Below are 23780 nucleotides of genomic sequence, written 5' to 3'. Positions count from 1 at the left end.
ATGTTGTAGATAGCCTTTCGCTTCCTGTATTTTATCACCGATAACTTCAACCGAAGACATGTGGCGTTATCACACGTGACTGACGGACGAGTTGACCAGCGCTCGTCTACAGGACAGATAAGGTAGCTTCCGCGTTTTAAAACGTCGACTGCGCAGGCCGCCAGAGCAACAGGTGTGGACGGCGGTGAGGCTGGACGGCAGAGGGAGGCGCGCCCGCCGTCGTGGGCGGGGTGGGGGCGGCTGTGACGTCACGTAACGGTGCGGCCGTGCAGGCAGCGCGCGCCCAACCGCGCCAGTGGACGAGATGCAGCAGCTCGCGCCGCTTGTCGTGCTCGCCTTCCTGGCAGGCGCCTTCGCCGCGTCTCCCCGTAAGTACATTCCTGCCAGCTGCTCCTCAAATAGCGGCCGAGCTCTGGTCGCAGCTCGTGAAGCGAAGCCAGATTAGGGTCTAACGTACTGTCAACGACGACATCATTAGCGTTCGGCACAAGCTCGGACTGGCGAAGGACAGGGAAGTATATTAGCCGTGTCCTTCCTTAAGAAGCGTACCAGCAGTCGCCTTAAGCGATTTAGAGAAATCGAACAAAACCTAAATCTGGGTTGGTCATCGTATCCCTGATAGATACTGTAGAATACCGTCGCCTTAAGCGATTTAGGGAAATCGTCAAAACCTAAATCCGGGCGGGTCATCGTATCCCTGACAGATACTATAGAATAGCGTGACTTTGTCAACTAAATATACGGTAAATACAGGTAACTGTGGTTCAAATGGTTCAAATGGCTCTGAGCACTATGGGACTCAACTGCTGAGGTCATTGGTCCCCTAGAACTTAGAACTAGTTAAACCGAACTAACCTAAGGACATCACAAACATCTATGCCCGAGGCAGGATTCGAACCTGCGACCGTAGCGGTCTTGCGGTTCCAGACTGCAGCGCCTTTAACCGCACGGCCACTTCGGCCGGCTGGTAACTGTGGTGGTATACATCAGTTTTACAGAACGGGAGGGATGCTGGCGGATTTCTGGTGACTGGCTGGTACGTGATGAAAATGTTAGCTACCTGGTGGATATTAACACGGATACCTCTCATACTGCCGCAAGGAGCAGCCCCCAGTACATCGAGTACAAACGTGAATATACAACCGCGCTCCTTACGAAGATCAGCCTGAAAATGTACCAAAACTAATTAATGGAGTCAGACAAATATTTCCTAAGTGACTGGACACAGTTATCAGCATCTATAGCCAATAACTCTGGATGGGATCTGAACTGTCGCCCTCTCGAATGTGCGCTTAGATGCTAACCACTGCGCCAGTGCAGCTTCTGGGTTATCCCAACAATTCCGGCAACTACAGAGTATACAGCTAGCAATACTCAGTTTATCGCTGAACGAAATGCTTCTTGGGCAGGACATCCAAACCTGTTCCCCAATTGTTCGTTAATTTAGTCCTGTCAGTCTCTCCGTACAGCTGTATCCCACAAGTTATCGTGATGTTCCGTTCGTGTACGATCGACTTCAAGACTGTACAATCCCAATCATGTATTAACGTGCCACGGAATTCGCCTGACTTCCTCCTGATGCTGGTAGATATTGTTATGTGGAAAGTATATCGTGTTAAATTTGACACTATGGGTGATTTTTAATGGCGTCCACATTTTCTTTACGAACACGAGTAGCACTTATGACACTCGATTTTTTAGGCATGTTAGGTACCAGAAAATAAGACTATATTAGTCTCGAAATCGATGAAATACGAATTGAACGTCACACTGAATGGTGTGATGACAACTGTATGGAAAAACCGGGATCAGGTTTTAGGCTTGTATTGGTTGTGTAACAATCAAGTTTTTCTGATCGTCGTCTGTGACCACGATGGATGACTTCCGAACTGTCTGTTTTGAATGCATCCGACGGTGCCGGAAAGGTCACTATATTCATTCCAGACGTAGACTAAATGTCGGCAGGAGGCAAAACGTTTAGCGCAGAATCTCTATCTACATGTATACTTTACAAGCCATTTGCGTGTGGCTGAGTGAACCTGCAGTACCACCGTCATTTCTCGCCTTTCGTTTTCCATACACTAATACTACATTGGTGGTGGTGGTTAGTGTTTAACGTCCCGTCGACAACGAGGTCATTAGAGACGAAGCGCAAGCTCGGATTAGGGAAGGATTGGGAAGGAAATCGGCCGTGCCCTTTCAAAGGAACCATCCCGGCATTTGCCTGGAACGATTTAGGGAAATCACGGAAAACCTAAATCAGGATGGCCGGAGACGGGATTGAACCGTCGTCCTCCCGAATGCGAGTCCAGTGTGCTAACCACTGCGCCACCTCGCTCGGTACATTGGAAGAACAGCTGTTGGTAAGCCGCTACATATGCTCAAATTTCTCTGAATCTCCAGTCGTGGTGATGTGTGTGTAATGTGTTGTCTGACTCTTATTCGAACGTATGCTCTTGGAATTCCAACAGAAATATCCCCATAATGCCCAGTGCGTCTCTTTTAATGTCGTTCTCGCGCTAGCTAAATGAATCCACGAAGAAACGCGCAGCTCTTATTTAGATCTTCTCCATCTACTCTATTACTCCTACCTGGAAACTGTCCCTGAATTTTTTATGTGGTCTTTACACTTTATGTCGCTCCGAACGGGTATTCTTAGATACTTTACGTTTGTTACTCTTTCCACTGAATGATCGTCAATGGTGTAATCAAACAATAATGGGTCTTCCCGTCTATTTATTCGCAGTACGTTATACTTATTGGTCTTGATGGTCAACTGCCAGTCCCAGCAGCAAGCGTCGATCCTCGGAGGTCTTCCTACAGTTTTCTTCCGCTGCAAACTGCCAATACCCACTCGTATAGTCTGTGAACATCCTCAGCAAGCTACCGCCGTCATCATTTATATACATTGCCTTGGGATACTTTCGTTGTTACTTGTTTCGTCAGAAAAATATTTCAATTTCCAGAGGTGTGGCCACACATCTTATCAAGTCATCGACACAAAAGACTCGCTGATACTCTCGTAAAGCAAGATTTCTCTGTAATTACGGCATAGATGATGATTGATGACGACACATATGAGCTGTTCTCAGTATATCACAGTCTCCCACCGATACTGAAATAATGACATGTCTCACAGGATGTAGCCGAAAGAAAAGCTCGTATACAGGGTGATTCAAAAGTCATCTCTCATTGGACAATGGTACATTGGTGAGTCGACAGTCCTAGCCCATAGAACGAAGTCGTATTTAGGGATATAACAGGAACAATCACTCGATGCAAAAACGTCAAGTAAACATGGGACCCAAAATGTATATCTTCAGAGCTATGACCACATCTTGGAAACTGTGAAACAAACCCCTTGTATTGCAAGCTCTTTACTTTCCATATTTTGGTAGGAGGTAGTATGAACCAAAACAAGAAAAAATAACCTTGTAAACATGAGCTAACTAAAATATTTGCCTTAGGATCTGTGAACACTTGTTCATTTTCACTACTGCGAAACACTTCTTCTGCGGAAGAAGTACCCACAGCTCTTAAGGTATGCATTTTAAAGTCAGCATTTACTGTACAGTTTTTTTTCTTATTTTGGTCCTTTCTAGCTCCTTGCAGTAGAAGAGATTCGTTTCACAGTACCGAAGACGAATAAGTGTTCATAGCTCATAAGGTATGCATTTTAGAGCCCATGTTTACTATATATTTTTTGCTTCGGATGACAGTTTCTGTCATACATCTGAATACTATATAGTCCTATGGGGCATGACTTTTGAATCACCCTGTACAGAGAAAGATGCTCAGCTCACGTCTGTCAACGAAACTCGATACCACAACGTTACCAGTAACAACGCACTCGTGTTTATAAACACAGCTCTGTGGCTCTGTCTGAAGTGCCGAATACAGAACAGGAGAAAAGAATGGTCTGATTTTTGGAAGATACAAACCCTGTCACATATTTTCTTCTTTGGACGATGTATGTTTGTTACAGCTCCACCGACATTTTCGTTCTGCGTGTTTAGTTACACGGGATGAAGTGAGATATCAAAAAAGTTACAAAAAGCAGCGCAACGTAATCACTGCTGCTATTCATTGGCTGCAAACAGGAATGATTTCGCGATACGCTCCATTTTCCTCGAGCTGTGTTCATGACTGGCAGGCTCTTCCTGTCCGCCAGGTTGCCGTTAGCTGGCACCACACGCTTCACTACCTGCTCGACCACTCCGGTGCGGCTCGGCTCTGCTCTCAGCGCCACTTTCTACTTTCCGCGGGCTTTTTGTTTGTGTTTGAGAATCGTGGAGTGCCCTGTGAAACCGCTGGCTACTGTTTCTCGTCTTCGCGTGCCATTAAATGGACAAATAAAAGATTTGCCGGTGGTGCCATCATTTACCGCCTAGATGAGTTACAAAAGGTGCCAAACGAATTACTAATGATTTAGACAACGTATTTGAATGGTTCGAAAAGCGACAGTTGATCTTGAAAAGTTAGATCCTGCCCATTAGTGCAACGAGAATACTGTCGAATTTCTGCTGCATGACAGGTGACACAAATTTAGAAGTTATCGATTGGAGCAAATGTCTACGGATTGCTCTTAGGAACAACTACAATTGGAATGATCGTATAAGAAATACAGTGAGGAAGGTGATCCAAAGATGACTTTTATTCGAAGAACATTTAGAAAGTGCAACAAATTTGAAAAAAAAAGGTTTACACCACTCTCGTCTGTCGTATTCTAGAATCTATACAAACAAACAAACACCGTCCAAACAGGCCTTGGCGGCTCAACGGCACCGACCGGCCGCTGTGTCAACCTCAGCCCGTAGGCGTCACCGGATGCGGATACGGAGGGAAATGTGATCAACACGAGGCTCTCCCGACCGGTGATTCTAGAATCTATATTTATCCTAAATTTACGTACATTGCAAATCACTGTGGACTGTTTGATAGGTAGGACTTAGCGTAGTACTTCATCTGAGAAGGACACCTGTCGTCATTCATTGGACGTCCACTTCCGCAAATTCCAGCCTTAGTCGCCGATGAACAGCAATCAGAATGGTTGCCTGCTCGTACGCTGAGGAGACGCTGTTGGTAGCCCCTCGGTTCAAATGGCTCTGAGCACTATCAGTCCCCTAGAACTTAGAACTACTTAACCCTAACTAACCTAAGGACATCACACACATCCATGCCCGAGGCCGGGTTCGAACCTGCGACCGTAGCGGTCGCGCGGCTCCAGGCTGAAGCGCCTAGAACCGCTCAGCCACACCGGCCGGCCCCTCGGTTCATCTGTACGGTCAGTTGCACGTCTGTTCTCCCGTAACTTCTACGCACCCCCGTCATCCGTGGACCGTGATGCACCATATTTGCCTCAGCGCCGGTTTTGAATAGCGCCATTTATACTTTAATCACGGCAGAACGCGAACTGTTTACAGACTTAACAGTTTCTGAAAAGCTTCCAGCCTTGGCCCAGAAACGCCGTCAGATAAATCGCTCCATTTCGCACTGTTTCCCGTAGTCCTTTCGACATACTTTATATTCTCTCCACTGCTAGTGCTGCCACCTGCGCCTGTGAGTGGTTATTGGACTTTGAACATGTGCGGTGGTCACATTAATATGACTGGAACTGGTCTATACGTTGCTGTTATTTGGTATGGATCAAACAGACATGAGCAATATTGTAAGTAGGGACGCACGAGTATATTGTTAACCAGTCCGCTTTGTAGACACGAGCGACGTAGTGCAGTCGTTAGCACAATGGACTCGCATTGAAGCGGACGACGGTTCAAATTTAGGTTTGTACAAACATCTTTGTGGGGAGGGTAACCACAGCTAAGAGACATTTTGAGTAACAGTAAAAAAAAAAAACACTCAACACTCCACAACCTTTCAGATTATCATACAAATTATAACAATTAGGAAGTCGAGAATGGTTTGTTTCCAAAAGTCGCATAGCTGTATGCTACACAGATTAGCAGCTTTTGGAAACACCTCATCATTCTTGAATTTTTACTTCCTATAATTTTTATGATAATTTGAATGGTTATTGAGTGTTGAGTGTTTTTTTTTAATTGTGTTCACAAATTCCGTGATTTCCTGAATAGCTTAAAGCAAATGCCAAGTGATTCCTTTGAAAGCGTACTTCCGATTTCCTTCCCTAATCCGAACTTGTGATTAACGCCTGATGATCTTGTTGTGGACGGGAGTAATCTTCCTTCCTCCCTCTGTGGATTGCCTACATTTTCCCAGTATAATGCCTGTAAACGGAAGCCTACCACTAGCGTTACCTGCGATTGAGTCTATGAGATCATTCCATATCATTCCCATTCAAACTGCTACACCTAGGAATTTGTGTGGATCAATCGATTTCAACTGTAACTCGTTAATATTGTGGTCATAAGAACTATTTTCCTGCGTTTTGGTAAGTTCGCAGTATTGCTGAGCAGTGTCGGATACTTACAAGGTAGGATTCAAAACATATCACAAAATAAGGGAAAGAGTGTCACACTTATAATAAACATGTTGGGATAGCAATCATTAAAAGTAAAGTAACCTCAATTGGGGCGAAATCGTTTCACGAAATTTTTGCTGTCCTCCACTTACATATACAGGAAGGACCTCTACGATAAAAAAAGAAATCAGACCTACCACAAAAAAAATTTGTTTGCCATTTTCCCACGCGCTGTTGAAGTGGTGTCTTGCATCCTATCTGCTAAGCACTTCAGTCAGAACTGCGAAGTAATCATCTAGTTGTACGTATATTGATAGTCTACAAGTCGATGCTTACTGTGTTCTGCATTGTCTGCAGGCCCCCGAGTGATTCTTACTGGGAGGTGCCTTCCTACTGCTTCGTCAGGAACGCTGCTAACTCGTAGTTTACTTTTCGTGAGAAAAGCATGCCGTCCTTACATCTTCATCTTTCGCCCGACTGAAAACTACTGTATTAGAGCAGCATTATTTACAGACGTAACTGAGAAATTAGTATCTATAATAAATTTCACCGACCGCACTGCTCTTAATATAATGTCGACAGTGAAGACGCGAGGATGAAAGCGACTGCATCAGGATGGATTCAAAATTGCACTTTGCAATGAACACCTGTGATATTAGCTCTTCTCTCTCTCGCTCTCGTGTTCTGCATTGTCTGCAGGCCCCCGAGTGATTCTTACTGGGAGGTGCTTTCCTACTGCTTCGTCAGGAACGCCGCTAACTCGTAGTTTACTTCATCTTTCGTCCGACTGAAAACTACTGTACTAGAGCACGAGTAAATCTTATCACACTGACCATCATTATTACAGCTGTACATGATGAAATTTACTACTGAAACTTTTAGGAGAAAATAAAAATAATATATCAATTTTTAGTTCAAAATGCTTCAAATAGCTCTGAGCACTATGGGACTTAACATCTGAGGTCATCAGTTCCCTAGAACTTAGAACTACTTAAACCTAACTAACCTAAGGACATCACACACATCCATGTCCGAGGCAGGATTCGAACCTGCGACGTAGCGGTAGCGCGGTTCCAGACTGAAGCGCCTAGAACCGCTCGGCCTCAATTTTTCGTGACATCCACATTCACTTAAAAAGAAAAGAGTTAATAGAAGCACACACGACATAATAATCTGAAGAATTTGTTTGAACTACAAATAAAGGCCTAAAAAGTAGAAACATCTACACTGCGCCGGCCGAAGTGGCCGCGCGGTTCTGGCGCTGCAGTCTGGAGCCGCGAGACCGCTACGGTCGCAGGTTCGAATCTTGCCTCGGGCATGGATGTGTGTGATGTCCTTAGGTTAGTTATGTTTAACTAGTTCTAAGTTCTAGGGGACTAATGACCTCAGCAGTTGAGTCCCATAGTGCTCAGAGCCATTTGAACCATCTACACTGCACAGGCCTCAAATTACCCTTGACAGCGAAAGAGGCTCCAGATATCAGTGTGTATTACCGGCTCAAAACATGGTTGCCCCACCTCCCTGCATTGGTATTGGCCGCATTCACTTTCGTCCACGACGATCACCAAGCATCACACAATTCCTGTACTCTGGACGAAGAGAACCGCGCACCACTGATCGAGGTTCCATTCGAGGTGTTCCGTTTTCAACTTTCTTAAGGTCCCTACACTCCCACCAATTTATCGGCCGACCGACCAACCGACCAATTTCGTGGCAGCCTACACGCGTCCCGGCCGACAGCACTCGGCGATTACAGCGAATCCTTGTTCCTATCGCTGGTTACCATTTGTTAACCTTACGCTCAGTGAGGCTGTGTTCTACGAGATCCCGCTTGGTATTACAAGGACACAAAAACTGGGATTTGCCTTGATTGTTTTAGTTCTAAAAAGGCCGAAGAACGCCGAGAGAAAGCCGTGGGCAAAGAAATGGCTAATGCTCAGGAAGAAATTCTCCCACCCTCCGCTGACTTACGGAGCTGGGAGCCGATGATTTTCAGAATAAATTAAGAATGACTGAAACATGCTTTTCGAATCTGCTGAAATTCATCAAATCTTATTTGACGAAAAAAGAATACAGTCGTGAGAGATGCTGTAAGCTGTGAGGAAAAGTGTTAGCTACATTACGATTTGTAGTCACTGAGTGAAGTTACGAGGACCTCTAATCCTTGAAACCTAAATGGTCATTTATAGTTGCATGAGGAAACATACCACGGCAAAGCAAATCAAATAAAACGACCTGTGCTCATGTAAACTTTATGAATTTATTTATGTATATAGCATAAAAGATGCCCCTTACTATTTTAAGAAATTCGTTTCGGACAAGAAGAACAAAGACTACAATTGGTGATGGCGCATATTATGCAATAAATACAGCAAAAGATAACATATATGTGATGCATTTAGCAACTATTATAACTATGAAAAAGTCCTAGGCTTTGCTGTTCGCAGCAGAAGGCGTGGCGATCGGATGGACTTTTTAACACATCTAACAATAAAGCTACCTATATTTCAGTTTCTAAGCTTTATTAGCGATTCATATCTGAAATGAGATCTAAAATTTGTATTGTATTGTATGTTAACCGGTGACCTAGTAACGACGGAGAGGCTCCGTCCCCGCCGCAGCCGCAGTGGTCCGCAAGCGCAGTCCACTTCATCCCTCCGCCGCCCCACTCTGAACCACTCTTTCAGGGTTATTGTGCGGTTCGGCCCCCGGTGGATTCCCCCCTCCCCAGAAAACGTCTCACACCAGACGAGTGTAACCCCTATGTTTGCGTGGTACGCGTACGTGGAGAACTTGTTTGCGCAGCAATCGCCGGCATAGTAGCTGAGGCGGAATAAGGGGAACCAGCCCGAATTCGCCGAGGCAGATGGACAACCGCTTAAAAGCCATCCACAGACTGGCCAGCTCGCCGGACCTCGACACAAGTCCGCCGGAGACCAGGCGCTCCTTCCCACCGTGCGTTAGACCGCACGGCTCACCAGCCGGCCGATCTAAAATTTAATCTGTGTCGGAAATAAAGTCTAACGAGGTAAATATTCACAGTCGACGGATTTTTATTCATAAAATATATATTTTTGACTGCGACTATTTCACCACGGAAGATCGTAATACTGTCCCTCCTTTCAATCGTAGTGCTAACGTCGAAATGGGAGATATTGAGATAGCCGATCGCGGAAATGAAAAGCAGCTACAATCGCTTAGCAGTGGAAACGCTTCAGGGCCAGATGAGATACCTATAAGACTCTGTAACGATTATGCGAAAGAACTTGCTCCCCTTCCAGCAGTAATTTATCGTAGATCGCTTGAGCAACGAAAGGTACCTAATGACTGGAAAAAAGCGCAGGTCTTTCCCATAGTTAAGAAAGGCCGTAAGACAGAGCCACACAATTATAGACCTATATCGTTGACGTCAGTCTGTTGTAGAATAATGGAACACGTTTTATGTTCAAGAATTATGACGTTCTTGAAAAATGAATAGCTCCTCTATAAAAATCAACATGGATTCGGCAAACAGAGATCCTGCGAAACTCAGCTCGCTCTGTTCCTTCATGAGATCCACAGCACAGTGGAAAACGGTGCTCAGGTTGATGCCGTGTTCCTTGATTTCAGTAAAGCATTTGACACCGTCCCGCGTTGCCGTTTAATGAAAAAAAAAAAAACGTGCTTACGGAGTATCGGAGCAGACCTGCGATTGGATTCAAGACTTTCTTGCAGACAGAACTCAACACGTCGCTCTTAACGGTACTAAATCGACAGATGTAAAGGTAATATCCGGTGTACCACAGGGAAGTGTGGTAGGGCCGTTGCTGTTCACAATAAATATAAATGATCTAGTAGAAAGCGTTGGATGCTCTTTAAGGCTATTCGCAGATGATGCAGTTGTTTATACCTAAGTATCAACGCCAGAATATGGTAAGAATTGGCAGAACGACCTGCAGAGAATTGATGAATGGTGCAGACTCTAGCAGTTAACCCTGAAGGGAAATAAATGTAACATATTGCGCATACGTAGGAAAAGAAATCCACTACTGTACAGCTACACTATTGATGACAAACAGCTGGAGACAGCATTTGCCGTAAAATATTTAGGCGTAATTTTCCAGAGCGACGTTAAGTGGAATGACCATATAAAACAGATAGTCGGAAAAGCAGATACCAGACTCAGATTCATCGGAAGAATCTTAAGGAAATGTAACTCATCCACGAAAGAAGTGGCTTATAAGGCGATTGTTCGCCCGATTCTTGAGTACTTTTCATCTATCTGGGATCCCTATCACGTAGGAGAGGAGATAGAGAAGATCCAACGAAGAGCGGCGCGTTTCGTCACGGGATCGTTTAGCTGGCGAGAGAGCGATACGGAGATGCTAAACAACCTCCACCGGCAGACGTTACAAGAGAGGCGTTATGCATCACGGAGAGATTTACTATGAAAATTTCGGGACAGTACTCTTCAGGAGGAGTCAGATGACATATTACTTCAACCCACATACACCTCGCGTATTGACCACGAGGAGAAAATCCGAGAAATTAGAGTCAATACAGAGTCTTACCGACAAACATTCTTCCCCCGCACTATTCGCGAGTGGATCAGGGTTGGGGGGATTAGATAGTGGTACCGAAAGTGCCCGCCGCACACACACCATTGGGTGGCTTGCGGAGTATGATGTAGATATATATGTGTGCCACATGAAACGATTGTGATACTGCAGGGCCTGTGTTATTCTGATTACGATGCAAGGTTCCTTTGGACGCCCGTACATGTCATAGACATACGGTTGACGATATATGGAAGTTTGGATCTGGCCGTGAGTCGTGCGCGGATAACCAAATTCAGACATGTCCGAAAGAACAGACACCATATCCATATAAGCATATAGTCCTGGCAATACCGGCCATGACCTTCTTCTTCTGTACGGATGCACACATACTACCCGAACTCTTACGGGACTTGGTAAGAATGTCTTACAGGAGTAATGAGTGTGTTGGGTAGGGACGCTACGAATGCAGTGTGTGGACATATTAGGTGAGAATGTAGGTCTCGCGGGAGGCGCACTGTCCTCTGTGCCCTCGGTGGCTCAGATGGATAGAGCGTCTGTCATGTAAGCAGGAGATCCCGGCTTCGAGTCACGGTCGGATCACACATTTTCGCCTGTCCCCGTTGATATGTAGCAACGCCTGTAAGCTGCTGAAGGTATTAATATATATTTATAATTTCATTCTAGACGGCTGCAGGTCATCAATCCATATAAGTACAATGCTTAGTGGTCTGTACTATAGTTCGCTATGGGCGCAGATCTTCAATGTTTTGTGTCTTTCGATAGTAACTGAATGTTCCAATGTCGTCACTGTGGTTTAAGCCAGTTCGTTTATCAGCTTCACGTGCTAATAACCTTTCTTACGGCAAACTGACAATGCACGGATAGTATGAACTTGAAATGACCATTCTTTGCTTACAGACTGAAAAAAGAACGCAACCAGCACTGTCCTGTTCGCGATTGTAGATATGGGACGCTCCACGGAACTATACAGCGATTTCCTGTGGTCGAGAGAGCATTAAGAAATATGTTAACCAAATCACGGAAAACCTTAATCGGAACGACCAGACACGACTCTTTTCGAATCGGTTGCTAATCGAAAACGTCACTCAGCTGTCGAACACAGCTACTTTTTGATCGCCACAGAATTCACGAAGTACAAAGTCTACGAGCAATCTGGCATATAGCCAAATTTTCTAACAAGGCATCATCACCTGAGTCTTTGATTGCATCTCCTCTTTTTACTTGTGTTCTCATTTTATCACAATTTTTAAGAATTGTCCTAGAACAAGCTTTTATTACGGAGCCTGCGTGTGTGTGTGTGTGTGTGTGTGTGTGTGTGTGTGTGTGTGTGCGCGCGCGTGTGTGTGTTTCGCGAGTTCGTTTTATACATGTTTTAGTCGAAAATTTTTATATTTTAAAGGGATGTGAAGGATATTTTATTCTTATGCAATGATCTTGTTACACGGCCCAGGTAAGAGAAACTGCTATAATGGGAATGATTATGTTGAGGCAGTTTTCATACCTAAATACAGTATACAATTTATGTAGTATTTTATGAGTGTAACAAGAGTATGATGACGATCACTGTTTATTAATCGACAATTAATTACACGCCACGTTGGACGTCAAGTCAGACATCTAGTGAGTCGAGGTCGGATAAGCTGCTGATTGCATTATGAGCCTGATCTCCCTCACTGATAGTCATCACTTGCTTGCCTTGTTAAATGGCTACTGGGCTAAGCTAAAATGAACAGCTCTTCTGTAAATCATATTTGAGAAACAACATACGAAATGGCATAAACTTGGTATTGGTTACAAATAAGACAAAGCAAGCGTTTTGTACTAATAGTTAACAGATACAGACGCGAACAACATATCTGCTTACGTGCGGTAGATTTCATATAAATATATAATGTTTATCACTAATTTTAGTGCACTATATTTTATAACGGTATGATGGCGCACATTTTGCATTATTAACTGGTTTCGTTCAAGTACTAAACATCTTCATAGCTGTTAAATTAATAAAATGCATACTAAGTGTGTTCATTCATAATTAACCTAATACGTATGATAAAGCAAACAATATGTCAAAAAATGGTTCAAATGGCTCTGAGCACTATGGGATTCATCTCAGGTCGCGTTCCAAAATGAGTCAAACAACATATTACCGCCTGCATCCTATATGTCACGTAATGAAGACGCCAAAACTAGAGACCTTCGGGTTCATACGGAACGTGCGCACCTAAGCGGAACTTCTTTTTAAAAAATTTTGACTTCGTTAAACAAAGATTATTTTATATCAAAACCTAGAGCAACTATACTAGTATCTACAAAAAATTAAGATAACCCAAAATATTCAAAAATAAACACATCAAAAACAAAATTCCAAGACACTACCTAAGCGCACGGTTTCTCGAGCGTCGAGGAAATGTGCGCATCGGGTGGGGTAATTGTGCGCATGTTAGAAGAATTGATACGCAGTAATACCTGGAGAGGAAAAAAAAACCCAATACAAGGTTTGTTCCAAAGATTATATTGATAAGGCACATGTTAGATTAGGTTAAACATAAGTTTCAATCAAATTTTACAAACTTTAGCATAGTTCAGGACTATTGGTTTTCAAACAAAATGCAAAGTTTTCTTTGATGTTAGGGGCCTACAGATTTAACAAGTTAGATAAGTCCTTCACTGCACATATCATATATATAAAATCTTTAGCAGAATCATTTGCGGTACAAGCTGTATGGTACCATCTTCCGCACAAAGTACATCTGTACCACAGTTCCCTGATCTCCGCAAAGTCCGCAAATCTCGTCGTCGGCTCCTTGAAGTGCACCAGGGTCAAACAGCTCCATGTCGATATCATCGGACTCATAGTCATTATACAGTGGAACTTCGTCAACATCTGAATCGTCTGATTCTCCTTCAATTATCTTCTTTTTGTTTACCTTCTTTTGTAAGTGTTTCTTGCCAAAAGTCTGATTATCCTTTTTCTTGTTTTGAAGTCTCTTCTTATCCATACTTTCTTTTGCATTAGGCTTAGGCCTATTGCCGAGATCAAGCTTTCTAACAACTTTTATGTTTTTATTGGCAATTCCTTGCTGTTTCACCTCTTCTTTTTCCTTTTTCTTTTCTATATCCAACTCAAGCTTTATTTTCATGGGTGTGCTAATTAGTATTTCAGAATGCTGCTTTTCTCTGGGCTTTCTTGTTTTAACCTCAGCAGGCTTAGGCCTATTAGATTTCTTATTTAGGTCAAAATCTGGTAGATAAGTCATAAACGTCTTATGGCTTTCAGTAAAACCTCCCGTGGATTTTGAGGAAGTAGAATCATCAAATAGACCCTCAAATGGACTTGTAGCAGTCGATGGGGTCTTATGTGCTGCGGATGTTGAAGGACTGTCACAATCTGTGGCTGCTTCCACTCTTAGCTCGTCTAGTTTTTGAGCTGGGGCAAAATCAAGTTGAGAAAACATGTCGGGGTTGTATGAGTGAAAACCAGCTGCACGGAAGCCAGATAATGCATTTGACAATGTAGCAACTTTAAGAAAAGCACTCTTCACAAGTTCAGCAACTTCGTACTCAGTAATTCTCTGGTGCCCTGTTCGTATCATGAAAAGGTCATATTCCCTAGAAAGAGCATTCTTCAGAGGGCCAAAAAAGGTTAGGTCCAAGTGTTGTAGGTGGTGGGACGTGAGAGGTGGGAGAGAGACCATGTGGATGTGGTTTTCTTTACAAAACTTGTAAGACTCAATGGAAATGTGGCTGTTGTGGTTGCCCAGTATGAGTAGCACTGGTTCATCAGCTGTTGGGCGAGTATGTTTTCTAAAATGAAGAAGCCACTCATTGAATAGTTCTGTGTTGGTCCACCCATTGTTGGAACGACAGTATATGGCCCCATCCGGTCCATTTTTCTGAAGATTTGCACTCATTCGTTTTCTTGGATAAATCATCATAGGAGGTGTGAAATGACCTCCAGCGCTCATACAAAACACACGAGTGATGGTCCTGCCCCTCTCAGCGGAAGTTGCAGCGCCTACCCTCTTTGAACCTTTGGTAGCAAACACCTTAGAACACTTTTTGTGTACAACGGTTATGCCAGTCTCATCTTGGTTGTACATTCTTGTGGGATCAATATTCAGTTTTTCTTTTAAAGTTAGCGGATTGTCAAAAAATAGAGTAACTTCTTCCTTGCTGAAAGCATTGATTCTATTCACACTAGTATTTTCCGGCTGCCACAGTCTGACGGTCGGGTGGCACTGAAGAAAACTGTACATCCAACCTTTGCCGGCTAAGCCACTCTCTTTGTTGAAACTGTGGTTCATACCATTCTTCTCAACGTATCGTATGCCAATTTCCGCAAGCCTTTAGGTGTTAGGCCATAGAAATTGTTCAAATGGCTCTGAGCACCATGGGACGTAACTTCTGAGGTCATCAGTCCCCTAGAACTTAGAACTACTTAAACCTAACTAACCTAAGGACACCACACACATCCATTCCCGAGGCAGGATTCGAACCTGCGACGGAGTGGTCGCGCGGTTCCAGACTGTAGCGCCTAGAACCGCTCGGCTACTCCGGCCGGCTAGGACATAGAACAAGTTGCCAAGAAGGACGATAAAATCAACCATTTCTTGCTCAACACTTTCGGGAATAGTAGACTTACGCTCCAAACTTGGCTGTGTTACCTCGTTAATGGGCTTCGCGAGGTATTTTCGTATTGTTGATTCTGGTATTCTGAAGCTCCTACCGACTTCTCTGATTTTCCTCCCATCTGTTCTTACTGCATGTATTGCTTGTTTAAGCGTGTCTACAGTATGACTGTACTGCTCTGTTTTCCGGACGTACTTTCTCGGCATCTGAGAACAAAGAAAAAAAACGAACCATTGGTGGCCTGCTGGTATTTAACTACATGAAGGGGAAACGTGCGCATCCGTGCGCACCTTTACCCCATAGTGTTTTGGAAATAAATTTTGGCCACAATTTTCTTAAAACTAATTACAACCAAACAGGACTCTTGTCAAAACATACCCATACCATACAGGCATTAACTTTATCACAAGTAAATTTAGTCAACGTAATAGAGACTCACCGTCTTAAATCCCGAGGACTGCAAATTAGATCACAACGTCACATTTCACCATTTGCAAACTCACTGAACGCGAGACTGTAATGGCGGCCCAGCGACCAGACTAAAGTAGTTCGCTAACCTGCCGCTAGGTGTAGCACTGGTTACAAAGTTCAACAAAGCTTTTAAATCAGAGAAACAGCAATGCGCATGTTTACCCTCTGCGCAAGTTTCCCATACTTTCCCCTACGACAGTTTTGCTTCTCGTGCACCACCCACGAATGGAATAGGACAGGGGAAAAACCGAACTGGTACGCTCCTTTTGTAAGAAGGTTTAGCAACAATGAAGAGCAGGGAAACAGAGTGTACAGTCATATTTGATACAAGAACCGCATACGTTAAGCATTTAGCAAGGAACAAGTCAGAATTTCATTCGCGCTAGAAGATCACTAAAATCCCTAATATATAAATAAAATCTACTCTCAGGTGGCTGAGCAGTGCAGCCAATGACGAACGGTAGAGCATACCTTTGTTTCCACCAGGGTTCAACGTAGATGTACACAGAGTATAGTTGTCTGTAGACACAGCGACTAGCAACTCCCGTAATATTATTAATCGGCCACAGAAGGTATACTTGTGAATTCTTCTTTATTTACACAACAGATCGTATCAATCAGAAAGTACGGGCTGGAGGGACAAGTAAATGACATATCCTCTCCACCTTATTTGCTTGCTTGCTCCACCGAAGTTTCTCATTCCAGTTATCAAAAATCGGAAAAATCAGAAGCCTTTGGTAAAATAGCATATTTTCTACAGCACCCGCATGTCGACCCTCGAGGTCGTACAATACCGTAGCGAAGTATCAGCAAGAAATCCGCTGTCGAACATGATAGGCCGCAGCTGTGTGGGCCTAGAGCACTGCTGTAACATAAACCGTGTTCGCAGTAGCTCATTATGCTTCTTTGATGAAATGACGCTGTGCCAACAGCGTGCGTTTACAGTCGCAGCTCGAAGCAAATTCTTCTTGTCATAGGCAAAAGAGAGGAAAATCGAACGGTAGGCTCACGTACCTCTCCCTGTTAATTATTATTTCGTCTTCTTTCTTCATTCAGGTTTTGCGCCCCCTGTGTACCGGAACCTCTGGAAAGAGCCTATCTCGCTGCTCCGTCGGTACAGCAGTGTCTCCACCACACACCGTACAATGCCTTAGGGAGCCACATAATGTTAGTGTCCCTGTTTTCCTGATAGGATCTACAGAAATAGCTGTCTCATATACAATGTGACGGGGGAAAAATCGCAAACCAAAAAATAATTAATATAAAGTAATGAAACTTCGGGACTACATTTGTCTAGGTAACATATTTAAGTAATTAACATTGCAGAATCACAGATCAGTGTAAGCGCGAGATAAGCCGTTAAAAATGTGAGATACTTGTGCATTAATAACCAGTGTAGCAGCGAGAATATTGGATGCAAATATGCAAACGTGCATACATCGTGTGGTACAGCTGCCGGATGTCAGTTTGTGGGATGAAATTCTATGCGAGTTGCACTCGGTCGGTCGTTACAGGGACGGTTAATGCTGTTTGTGGATGATTCCGGAGTTGCCGTCAGACGATATCACATATGTGTCGATTGGAGGCAGATCTGGGAATCGAGCTGGCCGAGGCAACAAATCGATACGCTGCAAAGCGTGCTGGGTTACAACAGGGGTATGTGGGCGAGTGTTATCCTCTTGGAAAACATTCCCTGGAATGCTGTTCACGAATGGCAGCACAACAGGTCGAATCACGAGACTGACGTACAAATTTGCAATAAGGTTGCCTGGGATAACCACAAGAGTGCTCCTGCTGTCGTAAGAGATCGCATCCCAGATCGTAACTCCGAGTGTCGGTCCAGTGTGTCTAGCACGCGGACCGGTTGCTTGCAGGCCCTCAACTGGCCTTCTTCTAACCGTCACCGGCACCGAGGCAGAACCAGCTTCCACCACAGAACAGAACAGGCCTACACCCTGCCCTCCTATTAGCTCTCGCTCGACACCGTCGAAGTCGCAAATGGCAGTGGTTTGGGCTCAGTGGAACGCACGGTACAGCGCGTCTGGCTCGGAGCTGTCCTCGAAGTAAGAGTTGGTTGTGTCACCTGGTGCCAAGTCCCGGTGCAGATGCAGTACGATGCGCCGAACACGACGTCTTCCCTCTCGGTAGTGCCATGTGGCTGTCCGGAGCCCGGTGCGTTCACGTGAGCACAGCTGCCAGCAACCGCGTGCAGTGGCTACATTCCTTCCAAGTCTTTCTGCAACATTTCAGAACGAACGTCCAGTTTCTCGTAGCCCTTTTACACGACCTCGTTCACACTCAGTAAGTTGTTGATAATGACGTCTTTGTCGCTTTCGAGGCATACTTGAGTAACATCAGCTCAGCACGCCCAGTCTCAAAAGTAACTGACGCTCGTGACCGTTACAGCCTGAATTTAAAGCATACCTGATTTCCATCCTCACAGTGGCGCCACTAGCACTGACATCAAATGTGAACAGACATCATCTATCCGGTGTACAAACTGCCTACCAACTTTCGTTTATGTCGCATAACTCCTCGGTACTGCGATTTCTTTCCGTCAGTGTTTGTCAGATGTCTTTAGTAAGAGTCGTCAGAATCTTTTTCTCTGATGTTTCGGGAGATATCTGCAATTTCGCTTTTGCAATGTGTAGTGGTAGTCTACCCAAACAAACAATGGTCATCACGTCTTTAATGCTACGCCCGGTGTAGACGGAAGGTATCGGTTTGTTTCCCGTTAGAAATAAAATAAATTAAAGGCCAGTTTGTCGTGCCCATTCGACAAAGTGGTCCAAATTAGCGTACTGCTATATTTGTTTCGTCGATATGTATTGTGAGGGACCGTAAAACACGAAGAATCACCAGTCCTCCTGCAGGGATAGCACCGTCCCGGCCCACGCTGCCCTGCTCACTCACTGTCGGAGTACTGATTATTCATCGAGTCTTACTGTCCCTACTAATACATACGGCTGTAACGAATATCACGATAGAGCTATTTGGGACCGCTCCGTCGAATGGGCACGTACAATTCCGCTTTAAAAACCATTTTGTTTGTGACGGAAAACAAACGGACGCTCTCTGCCGAAACTGGGAGTCGCATGAAAGACACGACGAGTGGTCTCGGTTTGGGCTGACACGAAATTGCAGGTATTTGCCGTAAGAACAGACGAGGCAAAATATATCAGACAACCATTTCTGCGATATTTTGAATAATACAAGGACTACCATCTTTGCAAACACTACGCAGCTTTCATCACACATAAAGGGACTTGCAGGCTAGCAAAGAAACTGTTCCATCGGCTGGATTCGATTTTAAACAGAGCCACAGTGAATGTGTCATTATGCGCATACGAGAAATCGTACCTGCAAAAAGAGCATACTACATTAGATTTTTTACGAAAAAGAAGCATCAGAATTAAAGAGGCCAGCGGTGCCTTGGATTCATACACGATACACAGCGCATAAATGTGACAGTGTACGAAGGATATTGGCAAACAACAATGCTAGTCAACGTTTCATTCTCGTACATTAGGGTTTCGTTTCATGTTCACTCCTCTATTACCACAACACGAAAATTTCGCACTGTAATGCAGGATGTGACAGAAAAAAATTAAAAATATGTAGAAATGATGAAAGCTGAACTTATGAAAGTAATTCAGGGGTACCAACCGTCTCCATTTTAATCCACAGACAAAATTATGCGAGAAAATAGTTCCCGTAATAACTATACATAAAACCTATCTAACTGGTCTTGAAATTTATCGAAAATAAAGATTCATAGTTGTAGTACGTCAAGGATTTCGCTCTCTATCCCGAAGAAATAGCGGCTGATGCTTGTACTACCAGTTAATAAACGTGTGATGTAGCCTGGTGCAAGCCTTTCGGAGTAACGCCACTTCGGTGAATTCCACGTCGATTTCGCTGCTGTTATATTCAAGATGCTTTTCATTAGGCTTCACAAGGATGAGTGGACCGCCTTCCAGGCATTTCCACCAGAGAAATGCTGATTCTCCGCCCTTACCCCGCATCTGACACCAAATTTGTTTCTCCTCCTGTCGTGTCCCGCTGACGAGTACTGAGAGGGAGTGGAACGACTGCAAGGATGAGCGTCAGAGAACTTACCTGACAGGAGGTGTCGTGGTCGTGGGCTGCCTTCTGTGCACCTGCTCCATTGAAAAGAAGGCTGTAGGGCGAGTTAGAATACGGAATTCGGCTGGGATCTCAGGGTACACTGGATGCAATCGTAAATCAGTGCACGAGGATATATACACTGGAAGCACCCCTGGCACATCCGTTTTATAAACAGTTCTATATACAAAGTCTACTAACTGCCTTCTTAGTAGTGCAACTTCTCATAGTTTCCTGAGTTTAAGTCCCAATATAGCAAGACTAAGTGTTGCCTACACGGAAATAAGTCTAAGTCTCCTCGTAGTTGCGCAGCACTGCACTGCGATCTGACAGCATCGGAACTCCAGCTAAACCGCATCTGACCGACTGACCTGCTGCTCCATCACTGCCATCACTCCCACCACTCCCCCAACAATATGGCGGCTAGCCTTTTTATAGCGGCAATGCACCCGGCACCACTTGTTCTAAAAGTTTCCAGTACTCTCGAGCATTGCGTGTGTGTCACACGCTAAATCTTGAGCATTGCGTGTGTGTCACACGCTAGCACGTGAGGCCGTACGGCGCTGTCCAAGGGTTGCATCTCGAGTCTCGTGATGTGGGGTTGGGTTGTTTGGGGGAGGAGACCAGACAGCGAGGTCATCGGTCTCATCGGATTAGGGAAGGACAGGGAAGGAATTCGGCCGTGCCCTTTCAAAGTAACCATCCCGGCATTTGCCTGGAGCGATTTAGGGAAATCACGGAAAACATAAATCAGAATGGCCGGACGCGGGATTGAACCGTCGTCCTCCCGAATGCGCCTCGTGATGTGGCACAGTCCGCTCTTGTTAGATAGAGTCAACATTACACATAAGCTACGTCCGGTCACGTCCGCCTCGCTGGTAGCAAGAATTTCCATTCCTACATCCTACTTGATTTTTAACTCTATTTCCTATCATTCGCGGCACCTCCCTTCCCCAGGGGAAAATTTTGTAAGCTCGGACTCTCGAGGTTACAAAATTTTCGATCTCTACATGCGGTGCCAGTAAAACTTGCCAGACTTTATTTTGAAACATGGTTTCAAATCATAAACTATAAAAAAAGTACATTCTCATAAAAAAATAGAAAGCACAATGTAAGTACAACTGACATTTGGGTATTTGTTGTCCACACATACTTGTCGTAGTAACTCCCACATTACACTTCTATGTTATTCTTTTCATTGTTCATAGTTCACATAACAATACAAAGTTTTGGATTACACAATTCAAAGTCCAGAGCTTTACCAAATACTAGCAAGGTTTCACATAATAGTACACATAGTACAGACCTCTTTTTAATGCAGGATCACTTTAAAATTTCATATACATAGTTTCCAACACAACACAAAAGAAAAGGAAAAGGAAAAAGGTTACATACAATTTTATACAACATAGTTTGTCATCCAACTTCAAATTACACTTGTTCATAATTTTTAAGTTGTATTTTCATCTCCTATCTTTCTTGGGTACCAACGGCTCCACTGTATTTGCACGTGGTTCGATTTGTTTAGTGAGTCGTGGCGATTGTCTTTGCTCTCTCCACTGCACTCGATCGGGGAGAGGAGTACGTCGTGTATACTTTAATTCATATTCTCCACTATCTTCCTCCTCTCCATACTGTACAGAATGGAGGGAAGGAGCGTATCGGACACTTCTTTCACGGCGGCAATTTGTTACCACCGTGTTTGTCACACACATTTTTGCACAACAATTTCCTCCTCCTTCACACAACCTTCTGTCACACCCTCGACAACAATTACAATAGATACATGAGCAACATATTGTAATAATTACAACTAGGGTTACCGAACCTTTGTATGCCCACGCGGAATACATACTTTGTGACCATCCTCGGAAGGTCGTTCGCTGCTGGTATTCTGTTTCGCTTTGTAGTTCATCTGTTTTGTGACTTGCTATCTTTAGGTCATCTAAGTATCTTACAATATGTTCTAAGGGTAACGATACAGGTATTTTTGTGACCTCCTGCTTCTCCTCATTTATCACACAACAATCTTTATCTAAATTTAACATAGGTACTATGCCATTCTTGCTTACATTATTACTACTTACGTGGTCAGCTTGTAGCATGACTTGCGCACCATATCCTTTGCACTGGCTTGTAAATGTTAATTTACCAGTATCTCTTATGATAAGATCATTAGGCGGTAACTCATTGCACAACATCGTCAAACCATCGTCCTTGGGTGCGACACACAGCCATTCATTGTCTTGTATCTCCGTCCAGAAACTTTCATTCAATATAATATACTTTTGATTGTAATCTTTCGGAAGTTCTCTTATAGGCTGCAGCATACGAGCTTCACATCGCTCGTGGTCATAGGTGGACATTAAAACAAACCTCTGCTTGTAAATCTGACTTCTTAGCGTGGCCGTTTTGCAGTGTAACTGGTCACGGGACAGTAGCGCGTACTATCGTTTCGCATCATCAACAAGCAAGTAGTTTTTCTCAGGCTCTATATAGACGAACATTTTCTTTGCCTGATCATACTCCGCGGGTAATGGCCATATTCTATATAACATATATACATCACTATCCATTACAGGTACATTAACACATAACTTAACGTAGTGCCGGCAAGAACTACATCTATAGCTATTATACGAAGTAACAGATATCCTTGGTCCTTCATGAGTTCAACGGGAAACTTTTTGTCTCTTAAATGTTCTTTTATCAGTTCAAAATACTTGACACCTCTACGGGGTTAATCAAGTGTAGTTCTAATAGACCTTTCTGCACGTTCACTAGTGTAAAGACTAATAAGTCGTATTCCCCCTCGAGTTCTTTGAACATACCAGTAATCTGCATTATTTGCTCTGTAATAGTTAAGAGAATCAGGGCATGTTCTACTAGTGATAGTCTCATAATCCTCTACATGCATACTAAGTTTTCTTATTCCATCTGCTATTATCTGAGTATTCCTAGTTACCGCGTTAAGTGTTTGATTCACCCATGTCAGGGACACTCTCACAATGGTCACTTGTTCCCTGGACAGTCGTAACAGCTCTCTCTCTGCTGTTCCTCGAGTACGCCTATTTTCGCTTTGAAGAATGCCGCAACATCTTCGTCTAACGTGCCAAACAATATCTTACTTGCCTCCCCTATAAAATTTAATATTCCTCTTTTGACCCTCGGTCGTCCATGCTTAGCCAACTGATCGATCAACTCTTTCGATCTAGAAATTTTACTCACATGCCATTTCAGGGTTGCTCTACATTCTCGCATTCTCCGGTGCTTAACTTTGCCTGATTCATCTTACCCATGCAATGTGTTACCGCTCTATTTTCAACCACTTGTGTGTCCTCAAATTTGTCATGCAGTTTCTTGAGGTTAAAATAGCTCACCACTCTCCGTGTAGTGCTGTACAAATTCACGCTGCCCTGGTTGTCGTAGTAAATTCCCAGCGCTGACTGGAATTTTTGCACTCGTACATCTTGCGGTGGCGGTTCTCGTCTCCCGAGGCTGATCTGCAAGATACTCCCGACAGTAGCTGTCTACCACAGTGCCTTCATCCTTGG

General features: G+C 44.0%; 1 protein-coding gene across 1 annotated transcript in view; it reads left to right on the top strand.

Annotated features, from left to right (window-relative positions):
- Positions 1-264: 264 nt before the first annotated feature.
- Positions 265-23780, top strand: part of LOC124723228 (probable chitinase 2) — a 278220-nt gene continuing 254704 nt past the window's right edge. Inside the window, exon 1 of the mRNA XM_047248419.1 lies at positions 265-368. Within this exon, the coding sequence (XP_047104375.1) occupies positions 305-368 (64 nt within the window). The 5' untranslated portion in view covers positions 265-304. The remainder of the gene's footprint in view (positions 369-23780) is intronic.

The sequence above is a fragment of the Schistocerca piceifrons genome, chromosome X (assembly GCF_021461385.2).
Source record: "Schistocerca piceifrons isolate TAMUIC-IGC-003096 chromosome X, iqSchPice1.1, whole genome shotgun sequence".
Classification (NCBI taxonomy): domain Eukaryota; kingdom Metazoa; phylum Arthropoda; class Insecta; order Orthoptera; family Acrididae; genus Schistocerca; species Schistocerca piceifrons.
This window is presented reverse-complemented; position numbering and strand designations above follow the sequence as displayed.